General features: G+C 39.2%; 1 protein-coding gene across 3 annotated transcripts; it reads left to right on the top strand.

The window, feature by feature from the left end:
* The first annotated feature begins 8,102 nt into the window (after positions 1-8,102).
* On the top strand, positions 8,103-13,191 carry LOC137168036 (uncharacterized). 3 transcript variants are annotated; one of them, XM_067570460.1, is made up of 13 exons: positions 8,103-8,239; positions 8,437-8,552; positions 8,735-8,863; positions 9,267-9,309; positions 9,419-9,463; positions 9,584-9,650; positions 9,760-9,870; positions 10,465-10,551; positions 10,677-10,733; positions 10,838-10,894; positions 11,502-11,567; positions 11,864-11,957; positions 12,063-13,191. In XM_067570460.1, the coding sequence occupies exons 1-13, from the start codon at positions 8,167-8,169 to the stop codon at positions 12,117-12,119; spliced, it is 1,002 nt and encodes a 333-aa protein (XP_067426561.1). In that variant the 5' UTR covers positions 8,103-8,166; the 3' UTR covers positions 12,120-13,191. The 3 variants fall into 3 exon arrangements, with proteins under 3 accessions (XP_067426561.1, XP_067426562.1, XP_067426560.1); XM_067570461.1 differs by having other exon boundaries at positions 9,416-9,463; positions 9,799-9,870; XM_067570459.1 differs by having other exon boundaries at positions 9,416-9,463.
* Positions 13,192-13,425: the final 234 nt, after the last annotated feature.

The following is a 13,425-nucleotide window of genomic DNA, read 5'->3' as shown; positions in this document are numbered from 1 at the left end:
CTGGAAGAGTAATTCTCAGCAATATCTCTGTTCTGAATCAATTGAAAGAAACAAAAGGCACACAATTTTCTAAGGATGTTGTTTTCTGCTCTTTAAGAGAACAATTTTATCTGACTGCTCAGGAACATTTCATTGGCAGACAAACTATTTAAATTATATGTTTTAAAACAACAAGTTTTGCTGAAGATCTTTTCTCACTAGCTGGTCATGAAATGCAGCGCATGGAGCAGAAAAACCTAAGCCACTATTTACCATTTTGGAGGTCATATTATTGTCTTCACAAGGGTGATGAGGTGTTACGAAAGTACAATACAATGGAAAGGTTACCTGATAAGACCTGGCGCCATAATGTGTGGTGTGTTTATTCTAGTGTCAAGCTGAATGTTTTAGGGTAGGGTGACCTTAGCTACCTGCAGCTTCTCTTTGTCGGAGACGAGGTGCTCTCTCTCTGTCTCCTGTAAAAAAAAAAAAAATCCAGATGTAAACATGTTTAAATAGTGTTTCCAGACACAAGGATAACACTAACAGGTAAGGATTTCACTCACGATCATAACAACTGAATTAAACTTTGACTTTCTTCAATAAAACAAGCTTATCTACCAGGACCTAGACAAGACATGTCGATAGAGATACCAAACCACTATGTTTATACTATGCGGTCTGAGAGATGTGGAGTGTGTATACGTGTGTGTGTGTGCGTGTTGGTGTTTGTTCCATAACCTGCAGGCTGCTGAAGGCAGACTGGAATGCAAAAACAAGAACCTTGGAATAAAACCAATAGCTAGGATCCATGAGGTGTCACAGATGACTGCGGTGGAGAGGTGGGAGGACAACGCTAGGTTCCAAGGTCAGCAAGCTAAGCCTCCCTCAGCACAAACATTCACATGTAGTGGTAATTTAAGTCTGACGTGACACTTGTGTTAATACAAGCAGGGGAATCATAAAAACAGCCCGTTCATCACCTAAGCAAATTACAGTGAACGTCATGCAGTTGGATATATGCAACTGACCTCAGTGCACTCTAAGGCTGCGAGAGGATGATCTAATAACAGATATGTCCTGAGAAAACAGTTCTGAGATTAGCAGTGTGTATGAAACAGTGATATAACATATGATAGCTGTGTTTTTTTACCCAGTAGACTAGATATTTAGTCCTGTACATGTATGTGAGCAGAGCACATACAGAACCTGTATTGTGTTTACACCTCTGTGTGTGTATATGAGATGTCCTTAACGCCATTAATCACACTTATCCTTACACATACCATCATAATCTCACATATACAACACTAAACTCTCCCCCACATACTATCATACTCTCCTACATATACCATTTTAACCTGTATTAGAATATACTGTACAGAGAAAGAGTAGCGTATGAGAAATATTGATGTGGTTTATAAGAGAGGATTATTGTGTGTGTGAATGAGATTGCATATGCACATTACATGATGTCTAAGAGAGAGAATTGAGATATGTGAATTAGTATAATGGTGTGTGTGTGTGTGTGTGTGTGTGGGTAAGACAGAATGAGTGTGTGTGTTCTAAAAATGGTGTTATGTGAAATACAATATCAGTGTGTGTGTGTGTGTGTGTGTGTGTGTGTGTGTGTGTGTGTGTGTGTGTGTATGTGTGTGTGTAAGTGTGTGTGTGTGTGTCTATGAGGAAGTGGGATATTCTATGTGACAAAGAGAAATTGAGTGTGTGAAAGGTGACAACAGTGAGTGTAGGAAAGAATAGTAGCATGAGTAAGAGAGCTTTATTGTTTGTGTATGTGGGTGTGTGTGACATGCTGTGAGGGAGAGAGTGATTGTGTGTGTGTGTGTGTGTGTGTGTGTCAGTGTGTGTGAGAGAAACTGAATGCATGTGGTGCAAAACTGCTGCGAGTGTTTAATTAAAAAGGAAGGCAGTTTGATTGAATGAGTGGGTAAATTCTCAGCTCCTGAGAGGCTGAAGTCTCATAGGCAACAATGTGCATACAAATCAAGTTACAGGGTGTTTAAGGACAGCTTAAAATTTTTTTTTTTTTTTGCTAAAATGTTAGCAAGTTAGCTATTATTTTCCAGATTATTTAGCTTCATTAAGTTATATAATTTACATTCAGTCAATCAAACTCTCACATACACACCTACTCTCATTTACATATACTATTATCCTCTCTTACATGCAGGAATATAATGCAAAAGAATATACTGTAGTTGTATGTGAGCAGTATATGATTGTGCGTGCAAGAGTTTGCAGCCGTGCGTGTGGGACTGTACAGTGGTCTACTGTATGTGCGAGACCATGATGCAGTGCGTGTCTGTGATAGCGAGGATGGTGCTATCAGTGCAGAGCTGCTCCTAATTAAAGTCCTCCCTAGGAACCAGCTGGAATAACAGGGAGAATTGAAAAACCTGAGGTGCTGAGGTCACACTTACAACACCGCAGTACATCAGAGAGCCAATGAAACGTGCTTGTCGGAGCTTAGGATAGTGTTAAATGCAGTGCAGGCCTCTCTCCATGCTCCTGTGTGTGTGTGTATGTGTGTATGCATGCAAGCCTTTCATCTACCCCCTCTGAGCATGTAAGTGTGATGATAGCTTAGCGGCAATAGTTTAATGAGTATGCACACAGTAGACACCCGGCAATATTCCTGTAATTCCTAGTAATGATTGAGGTGAGCTTGTGAGTAATTCATGTGTGTAATGCTGATACACTAACATATTTTGCAAAGGAGAGTTTGTTAAATTGGCAAACAGAGGGCAGTAAGTACATCAGAGTAAGTAGCAGATATTATGTTTAATAACAGTAATAACTTTTTAAAGCAGTTGACCGCGCTTGTCTTTTCCTACTGTTTTATTTGCCTTTTAGTGTCTTTTAAAATAAATAGACTTTTTCCTGTTGCTTTTGGGCATTTTGTGGACTACAACAGCTTTTGCGATGGATTGTTTACAGTCATTTTGTGTAATTGTTGAACAATGTCGCGGCTGCTGGCTACTATTGTTATTAGTGTGAACCTTCGAGGGGGTGAGTTATGGTTGCCTCTGTCCTGTAATTATGTTTCTCCTTCCCCTCGGACAGATGATGACAACAGTGGAAAAGCCTGTGAAGGAAACCTCCTGTTGGAAGATGTAGAATGATGGCGGTGACAGGAAGACAATCCCAGGCCTGGAACCACAGAGGCACCTACCTGTCTAGACGCTGAACAGCTGGCTTCGGCTTGAGCTAGCACACTGCAAAAAGCTTCACGAGTCAGTAATCTTGTCTCAAAAAAATAAAAAAAAAAATTGATGTGGTTGAACAACTTGTTTACAGTGCTAATCAGATTTTTTAAATCACTGTTACTGGTAATCAGTTGTGAGATCAGCCTTACATCAAACAAAATAAAACTGGAGACACAATAGGCCTTTTCAAAGCAGACATTTTGACTTGTTGTAGCTGGAAAAGCACAAGTGTTACTGAAAACATTAAAGACGGCTCCATCCTATTCAAGTGTCTAAGTGAGTCATGAAAGTGTGACAGTGAGCCAGCAATACCAGGACCTTGAAAGGGGTGAAATGGAGATCATCCATCATTCATTTTATCATTTACATCTCTTGTTTTCCTACTGTGTGATGTCAAAAAATCTTCCATGAAAAAGGTGTGTGGGCCTTCCCCACTTCGATTTGTCATAGCAAGAAACTCATAGGTGGATATCCCTAAAGACAGCTTCAGTCGGTTTGAGTGTCCCAATACAACACATTTGTTCATTATTTTTAATGAAACCAAGTTTTTAAACGTGTTCAGACATACTTTTTTTCTTTTTTTTTACTGTGTGCTGTGCTTCTTCTCTTTCCTCCGCTCACCTCTCTGAGATTTTTCAGGTGAGTGCCCGATCGCCCCACTGATCCGCAGCACAGCCAAACACAAGGCTTTGTTTGTATAACAATAGGGCTCAGCCAAGTGTGAACCGCTACAGAAGGGCTGTCTTAACAAGACATGACAGTGATAGACATACTGACTTAAACTGACATTTCATGAGCTGCAGCAACTCCCATTTACAAATCCATGTCCCCTACAACTCCTGTCATGTCAGTCATAGCTTCAGGAGTCTGGGATTCTGCTGTGATTGAAAGGAAACAACCTATAAACGAAATTAACCAAATGGGTAATTTGATGTGAATTTTTTGCATACTTTCTCATGAGCACACCAGGTGCACAGTACATGCTAGTGCTTGTACTTGTTTGTGTGACAGAGAAAATGGTTGCGTGTGTGAGTTGAGTTGTATTGTATATGTGTGTGTGTGTGTGTGTGCTTGCTGTGTGTATATTTATGTGTGAAGCAACAGAAATAACAGAGGGCACGGTATAAAAAAATCCTGATTGTTTCTGAGGGATTATCCTTCACAATGCAGGGCTTTATCAGTAGGCCTGGACTGCTGTAACAAGACACGCTCACCCTGGGTTCACCCAGCCAAATACTGAAACTTGCGCCAGCTACGAATCACAGAGGGGGGGAAAGAAATGAAGAGAGTAAAGAAAAGAAACACAGAGGAAAATGACGGTGGAGGAGAGCAAAGAGCAGAGAAAAGGAGTAAGAGATGACAGGGGGAAGAAAAGTGGAGTGAAAGGGGAAAGTGGGAGAGAGAACAGAATAAGGAGAGTGAAATATACAGAGAACAGTTGAACAAGTTTAACTGGAGGCCATGCTTCAAAGAGAGAAGTTTGTTTTCTGTCAGAGATCCCTCTCAGGAGATTGAGCTGGAAAACAGATTAATAGAGCCTGTCCAAGTTGCTCTCTGATATTGCGCAACATGTGCCTCAACACCATATGAACAAGAGCTGCTGTGCATCTTACTATGCAGTGCTTCAACGTTGATATTTGTCTTTTATAGCCTAATGTACATGATGCAGCCTCACCAAGCCTTCATATTCAAACACTGACAGGCCCTCAGGCAGGGGTTGGTCTGTTAGCTAACATCTTTCAGATCGTTCATGTTTGGCTCGGTGGTGGAGAGGTGCTCCTGATTGGATCGTTTTATTTGCTTCTTTTTATTATACTTTCTCAGCAGGCTCAAGTTGCCGTGCCCAGGCTAACCAAGCTCTGTAAAGGGGAGATGTGGTTTTGGAAACGATAGGGAGAGTTGGCTGACTATGGAAGGGGCTTTAATATGTGTATAGGAGGTGTAGGTGGGGTGGGGGTGCTCATGATATTGTGTGAGGCCCTGTGACTTCATATATTTGTATATTCCCATTATACCTCCACTGCAAGCACTGATGAAAAATATTCTTTCAGGCTTGCTAATTTACTTTTATTAGCTGCTCATTTTTTGGTATGTCCGTTTCATAATGCAACCACATAGCATGACTGAATGTATTGCTGAATGTGGTTACGGCGTTCATATTTCTCTGTATGCATTTTTGTCAGCGTGAGTTGCTGTTGGTATGCTTCCTGTGCTGGCAGTGTGTAGATGTCCCTCTGTGATATCCAACCTGTGCCAGTGGGGGTTTCAGACTTCATACTGAGCGGACAGACCAAAGAGTCTGTAACAGTCCCAGCACGATTTGCCGTTCTCTCAACTCACCTCTTCTTTGGTGTTGCACTCAGAATGAGGGATTATGCTTATTACCATTTTACTTGAAAGCACCCCTGGTGACTCAATGCTTTTCCGAGCCACGGATTCAATCACTGCTACGGTTTGGGTTCAGGGAAATGCCATTTAAAGGCCTATGCTGTTGCTCTCTGTTTGCATAATATAACTTGGAAATGCATGTATTCTCTACAGAAACTACTCAGCGTCAAGGTGTGAACACGATACTGTTTTCTTAAAACGAGTCATTCATGGTCTGTATGTGAAGTTTTGGTTTGGTTGCGGTCGGCTTTATGTCGGGTGTATTTTGAAACCATTGTGGAGCAATGCAAACTCAAGCCAAGCAGGGTACTAAGCAGCCAGCACTATTGTTTCAGAGCTACTCAGGATTCTTGGGGTGTTGCTTTGCCTCAGCTTTGACTCCACAACTCACACACCCCGAATGGTGCACCCATTTTTTTAAAAAACTTGGGTTCATAACAGTGATCTGCATAAACTTTATGGAGGTTCATAAAAAGATTCTTTTAAATACCAGACTGTGCAAAACTGTTTACCTTTCAAACCCTCCAAGTATCCCCATCCAGATGGACAGAGAATGAGGAAATGGACTTTAAGATGTGAAGAAAGCTGTTTATCTCTCGTCGCCACCCTTATAAGCAGAACAAAAAGGAAACAGTTAGGACAGATGGGAGGGAGACCCAAAAGCAGCAGAATTGTAATTATTTACCCTAAAAGTCCTGTTTAGACTGTTTGTTTCTACATTCAGATTACATAACTAGACACAGTGTTTGTGGGAGTGTAGGCTGTGGGACATGTATGTTCTTAGCTTTGTGTGTGTTTTCAGCCTGTCCTGCGTCACTGCTGCTCTCCTCTGTTTATGTAGGGGCTCTGTGAATATGGAGAGGGATGGAAGAATATCCAAACCTCCCACTGTCACTTGATATCTATGGAAAATGGATCAGATGATTGGAGGAGTCCACTTCCACATTTCGTCCCCCACATGAGAGCTGAACCAAGTCCACTCACTCTCTCTCATTCATGCCTGTCGTCATGCTGTCATCAGTATTTACTAGCCAAGGAATGATGAAGTGTTAGAAAATGATGCAATGTTAAACTGGTTAGTCACACCAAATTGGCCAATAAGTGAATCCGGTCGGCTGAAGTCTCACTTTATCTATTTTAATATCTAAGTCACTGTAATAATCATGTTTAAGGTGAAAACTTCAGTGTATGTTTTGGAAGCACATATTTGCTCGACTACGCTGGAGTATTGGCCATGTGAGAGAGACAGGGAGAAAGGCAAAGGAGAAGCAGAGAGATGGAGGAAGGGAAGTAGATGAAGTTGAAGAGATAGAGAGGGGCCCATATTAAGTGACACAGACTATAGTCTGTTTTTTCTCAGTGGACCAGAGAAGATGCAGTGTAAATGAAGCGTACTGCACCATGGCGGCTTCTGCTTTATCTTTGTAGTTTGTGTCTGTGAGAGAGAGAAAAGGAAATGACAGAGGCCTCTCTGTTCACACTCTTTTCTCTCATTTTAGAATATGTTTGGAGGACTGCCATCCTCTCCCTACAATCCATCTCAAAAGATAACAGGAAGATATATGCAACACAAATGTGTGCATGCATGCATCTGCCCGAGTGGTAAAAATATCCTGTCAAAGTATAGGCAGAGCTCTGTCAGAATCCATACTGCACGGCAAGACTACGCTTATCTAATGACACATCTGCATATTTTTCTGGTAGCTTTTTGGTACCGTGGCATTTGTGAGAAGATTGTTGTCATTTCACATTTTGCTTTTCTCCAGAATGAAATTTAAAGCCCTGTGGTGATTTTGTGTCTCCTCCCAATAGGGCTGTCTTTTCACTGTGTGTCTCTGACCTGTAGGACAAGGGCCTCCCCTTGTGTTAAGTGTACAAAACTACATTTGGCATGTGGACAACCAACGGGTTAAATACTTGAAAAATTAATTAATCTCTCGGGATAACTTGGCACAAAACCCGTGCACTGTCCCAGATAACTTGCATTTAAGAAATGAGCGATGCAGGGGGGTGTGGGTGAGATTGCCTGTGACGTTATGAGCCAGCCAAAGACCTGGTGTTGTAGGGGAGGAAGAAAACAATGTGATGTAATTTTTTTTTTTTTTTTCTGAAAGGGAAGATGTTATAGTTTTGGGAGTGGCCTGAGGAAAACAGGGAAATGAACAGACTGCAACAGAGGCGTAGCAGAGACATAATCATAGAAACAGATGGAATTACATTGATTGAATAAAAGGTTACAAAGAGAAGGGGGAAGGGTGTTGAAGGGTTTGGTAATGCATAGTAGTATATCTGTATAGGTCTGTGTCTGGAGTTATTGTACTGCTATAACATCAAGAAAATAGATAATTATAGCACACGTTTCCCACACTGTATATAAAGTATATCAGTTTAATATGAATGAGGAAAAAAAAAACTCTCCAAACTACTATAAACAACATTTTTGTGGCCCAAATGAAGGCAAACATCCTGGCACTTGGATTCGGAGATGACATATTTCCAGTTCCTCTTTTTTTCTGTTCCTTGTTTTCTTTGACCTCAGCTCAGAAGCCGCAGTCGCTTTGTTCTCTGTCTGATGATTGACAAAATGATTAAAATATGTCTACTTGCTACCATGATTATGCAATCCTGTTACGGCAAAATAACAGGTAAGAGATAGAGAACAGTGAATATGTATTTCTGTCCAGTTTTTCCAGTTTTTCCATTATATTCTTTACTTCCGCTACTAGAGAGCTAACCAAGAGCTAATCAAAGTCTGCTCTGCATGTTTGTAATGTCGGTTATGTTGTTCCAGATGTTTGTAAAGAGCCTGATTTTGTTTTTATACTTTACCATTGTCTCACAGAATGTCTCCTGAAAAACATTTCCTGTCCTGATATCAAGATAACGGAGGGCTTCAAGTTCGCATTTGCGTTCCCTGGGGGAAGAGAGATTTCTGAGATTTCTGTGTATGACAACGAGGTATTTTGATTTGCTTTCGAGCTCTGAAGTATTCCACAGTTCTGTTGGCAAAGGTTTTATTGGTCCTTTAATACGTGTGTGTGAGAGAAAAAGGGAAGAGAAAGTGAAAGTAAGTTTCACATGAACAATAACTCACTCAGTGTTTTGTTTGGTTCCTCTTCTATTTTATTATTTTTGAACAGACTCTGATTGCTCATGCTGCGCCAAGAAAACAACAGTGTGACCATCTGCCTGATGTTGTGAGCATGGACAATGGTTCAGTTGTTACAAGACACTGCAGAGACCTAAGAGTACAGTGCATACTTTTCGATGTGAGTTCTCTACTTTTATATGTACTTACGTGAATTTAATCCATAAAAGTCAAATGGGTTTATTTAGATTTTCACTAGCAAGGACCACACCTTCATTGAGATGCGTTTGGATGATTTATTGAGGAAAACAATTAATGCGCATAGTTCTTCCGGTTGCTGACTGCGTTGTGGTGAAGCTTACGGGGAATCACGAAGGAGAGGAAGAATCATGAAGAAACACGAAGAGAGAAATAGGGTGGGAGGGAAGGGCGCAGAATACGAGAGCGGAAGAAGCAGATAGGGTTAGGTGGTATTTATAGGAAAGCCGGAAGTGGCGTAATTGAGGTGTGGTCCTGCTCCTGAAAATATGTGAAATATGCACTCTAGGATATCACAATATAGACTTTTCTTTTTGCTTTCCAAGGGGCAACATGTAACCGAACACTGTGTGGAATATGACACTACTGGTAAGGCAGTGAGATGGTGTAGATAACTGATTTACTATTGATTCTCATCTTACACTGCTGATCATATATACAAAATATATAGAATTATCTCACCTCTTTACTTCAGCAGAGAAAACGAAGACTTCTGATTTGCAAACACCATGGGGCCTCAACAGTGAGTGACATTATCTGTGTCAGTGTCTCACATTTTTGTTGGGAATAATATAAATTATATTTCTGGAAAGAAAATCAAATGAAACTTTGATAACATATATGTATTGTGTCTGTTGTTCAGTTGGTGTATCAGTTGCTGTGCTGTGTGCTGTACTGCTCATTGTGGTGCTTTGGTGGTGTTTCAAAAAGTGAGTTTTATTCAATTTTCACAGTTACTATTAATGTAATTTACACATTTACTTACACAGTGTCATGCATGGATTCAGAAATATGTGTTTGTTGCTTGTTTCATGTTAGAAAGCAGAACTGTGTGGCCTCACCTCTTGGATTTTTTAGACACCTACTAAGCTGCTCTTGCCACGGAGAAGGAGTTTCCCAGGCAGAGAGGGGAGAAAGAGAAGAAAATGGGTCAGTTTTACTTTTAACATACAATATGTTTCATGTTTCATTTGAGCACACATACATGCACTAAGATACAATTAGTTAAATCCTCTTCATTGCATATTCCTATTATAAAGTCATTCAGTCTACCAATGACTTTTTACATAAACAATTGACATTTTTAAAAACTCAAAATTCAACAAGTGGAACATTTCAACTGAATATTTTAACACATTTATGTTTAGATGTCCCTTTAAGACACAATGAAGGAAGTGAAAGCCAGAAGGGCACAGCTGATGCTTTGGCGATTCAACACAATGGCGAAATTGAGTCAGCGCATATTCAGAAGCTACTTTCAGATCCGTGAATTTCTATTAAACTTGCATATGATTATATTGTCGTTATAGGCTGAGTGAAATACCCTCTGACACTGATCAACATGGAAATGGTGGAAACAATATTGATGCAGATAAACTTGAAAGTGTGCACGTTGTGCGCTTTATCCACACTGACCTCTTATTAGCCTTTATGTCAAAGTGTGTGTGCGTGTGTGTGTGTTTGTTTTTAAGAAAAATAGGAAGTCTAGACTGTAATCTGCTAAAGCTACATTTGTCTCCACAGAAATGATTCAACAGCCAATGGAAGGACTCCTCAAACCCTTAGTCTGGACCACAGCTTGAACGACGTGGGAATCGAGCTAACTAAAAAGTGAGAATGAGAATTGCTTACTTTTCTGTGGAGATTAAGGTGAAGTCTCCCGTTATTTAACTGGTAGTGACTGAAATGTCTCAGAGGAGATTCTGTACCATTCTTATCAAGTATTTGTTTTGCAGCGGAGACTTGAGTGCCCCTGATGTTAACAGAGCCTCTAATCATCGAACCATGAACAGGTTTGCCTTTGGGATTTGATGGGTTGTCAGTGTGTTATTGTCAATTCTTTTTGTCTTTTATTCCATCAACACTATTTAACAACTTCTTACTATGTCTGCCTCAGGAATGTGAGGGATGATCCAGGAGGAGTGAATGACACCAGAGGACATTTCACTGTGCGGTAAGTCTTTAGTCGAACAATTAAGATAATTGTAGATATTATACTGTAACAGAGTTACAGAGAATTATTACCCTCCTGCATTACATAAACAGCTCTTTTGAGAGTTGTTAGGGTGTATGATGAGAATGTGTTGAAGATGATTATAAGATTATGTTTTTGAGTTTCATCTGTCTGCCTCCTTGATGTTAATCAATTCGTATGAGTAGTACAGTGTAAAAACAGGTATTATTAATTGTATCTTATGAAATACTGTCATTTCACTGCAACCCACGGGTTATGTTCGCTTTATAGAATAGAATAGAATAGAATAGAATAGAATAGAATAGAATAGAATAGAATAGAATAGAATAGAATAGAAAACTAGAAAGTGGAGATATAGCCCACCATAAACAAAACAGAAATAAGTGCTACATTTTTATATACTCTAGCCAAGAAATAAAATTATTCCTGTCCTAAATATTTGAGTTAAAGGGTTAACAAAAACCCAGTTGTTATCCTGGTAAATCAATCAGATGACTAAAGCTTGATCACTTGCACTGAAATACTCATCTTAAGGCTCTTTTACGCCCACTGAGTAAACTGATAAAGGCTGTAATTTTTTCTCCAGGAGCAGTGAAAGGCACGAATCACAGGATCATGTGAATGAAGGACAACCGCTGCTGCCAAATGAGCGGTGAGACTGTCATTTTGTACTTATGACTATGCCCAAAGAGAAATCTGTGTCACTCTCCAGTTTCCAGTCTTCTTCATTCCTGATTTCATTTGGCCTGTTGCTGCTGTTTGGACAGCTGTCGGGAGTAACTTTCTGAACTGCCCCCACCGTCCCACCCCACCGTCCAACCCCCCCCCATATCAGAAGTCAGAACTTCACAATACGTCTGACGCCTGCTTGGAAAGTGAGAATAAACCAAACTTTGCTGTTACTGTGCAGAGGCTCATGTCTCTATTCCTTGTTGTTTCTGTCTCCAGAGCTGCCGTCCAAGATTTTGACATGACAGCCGTAGCTTTGGTGAACAAACACGGCTTTCACCCAGACCAGGTCAGCAGGTGCTCTACTGTGCTAGTAAGTAGGAAGCTTTCTATAAATGCTATATTATTTAGGGTTTTCTTGATGAAATGCTCTTTTTCTTTTGGTTTTGTTTGAATTTGCACTTTTTGTTTTCTGCAGGACACTGACGTGGAGTCAATGTCATCCAACATGAAGAACCATAATATACATAAATAAATAAATATATAATAATAAATAATGATAATGATAATAATAACAATAATAATAATAATAATGATAATAATAATAAGAATATATTATTTATATATCTCTTTATATATATATCTCACCATCAGGGTCTCTGGCTCTGACTCTGTACAGGAATGGGGTACTTTTACTGGCAATCCTTTGGCATTGAGTCCAGCAACTTTTGTTTGAAACATCATTTTCACACCACAATGCTTTTCTGCCTTGCGGTGCACGCTTTAAGAAAGATCAGACAATTCCCAGGGAAAGCAGTGCTGTGTGTTGCTTTCACCCTATTCATTGATATATGATTCATTGGTACATTACCTGACATTTAACACATTATAGGGTCGACAGGTGAAATGGAAATCACTGCTCTTATTATAAGAATAATTTGAGCTTCGTTCCCACGTATATAAAATGCTTGGATTGGCAAATCTGGCAGATTTTTGGGTGAATCAAAAAATCCGCCAGAAAAAGAACCACATACCTAAAACATAGCTGTGAGATTAATATTATTGTACCTATATAACAGAATTGTCAACATTGTAATATCTATAGTATGAGTCTATTACAAACTAAATAGATGCTTATTATATGTTTATTATATACAATACACTATATTATACCTTATTAAATATATATATATATGATCACTACATCATTACATTATACACTTGTCCTTCCCTTTATGAATACATTATGTATGATTTTTTTTTTTTTTTTGATTTTTACACTGATCAGCTGTAAATAAACCTGCTTTTACCCTATTATCGCTGCATAGTCTAGCATCATGTTTATAGTTATCACCTGAATCATAGCACCTTTTTTTATTGGATGCTTAAGTGTTATTCTGTATTAGCCACAGTGTTTTATTTTCACTCTGCATTTGTGAATCTTATCGTGATTCTGCATTAATCATTTATTTCTTAAGTGCTTTGTTGCATTGCTTTTGTTTTTAAGGGTTAATTGAATCAAATATAGTAATAACAATGATAGATATATTAGAAAATGATAAATTCATCTCATGTATTTTGAAATAAAGTGTTTACTCCATCCAGGATTTCAATGTCTGGTTATTTTTTCTTTGGTTTCTAAAAAATTGAACAACACTGCTTCTGGAGTATCAACCTTTTACCACAAGGGGGCAGTAAATAGTCATGAGTCTTACAGCAGTGAGTAACATAAGCAACAGAATTACACCATTTATTAATCCTGCTGAAAACAGTTAACGTATATTTATTTCATATTGTAATAATTTGAAAATCCCTAATTGTACTAACACTTAAAAGCATAT

This window comes from Thunnus thynnus, chromosome 17 (genome assembly GCF_963924715.1).
Source record: "Thunnus thynnus chromosome 17, fThuThy2.1, whole genome shotgun sequence".
In the NCBI taxonomy this organism is placed as follows: Eukaryota; Metazoa; Chordata; class Actinopteri; order Scombriformes; family Scombridae; genus Thunnus; species Thunnus thynnus.
Note: the sequence above shows the minus strand (reverse complement) of the source record. Positions and strands in the feature narration are given on the sequence as shown.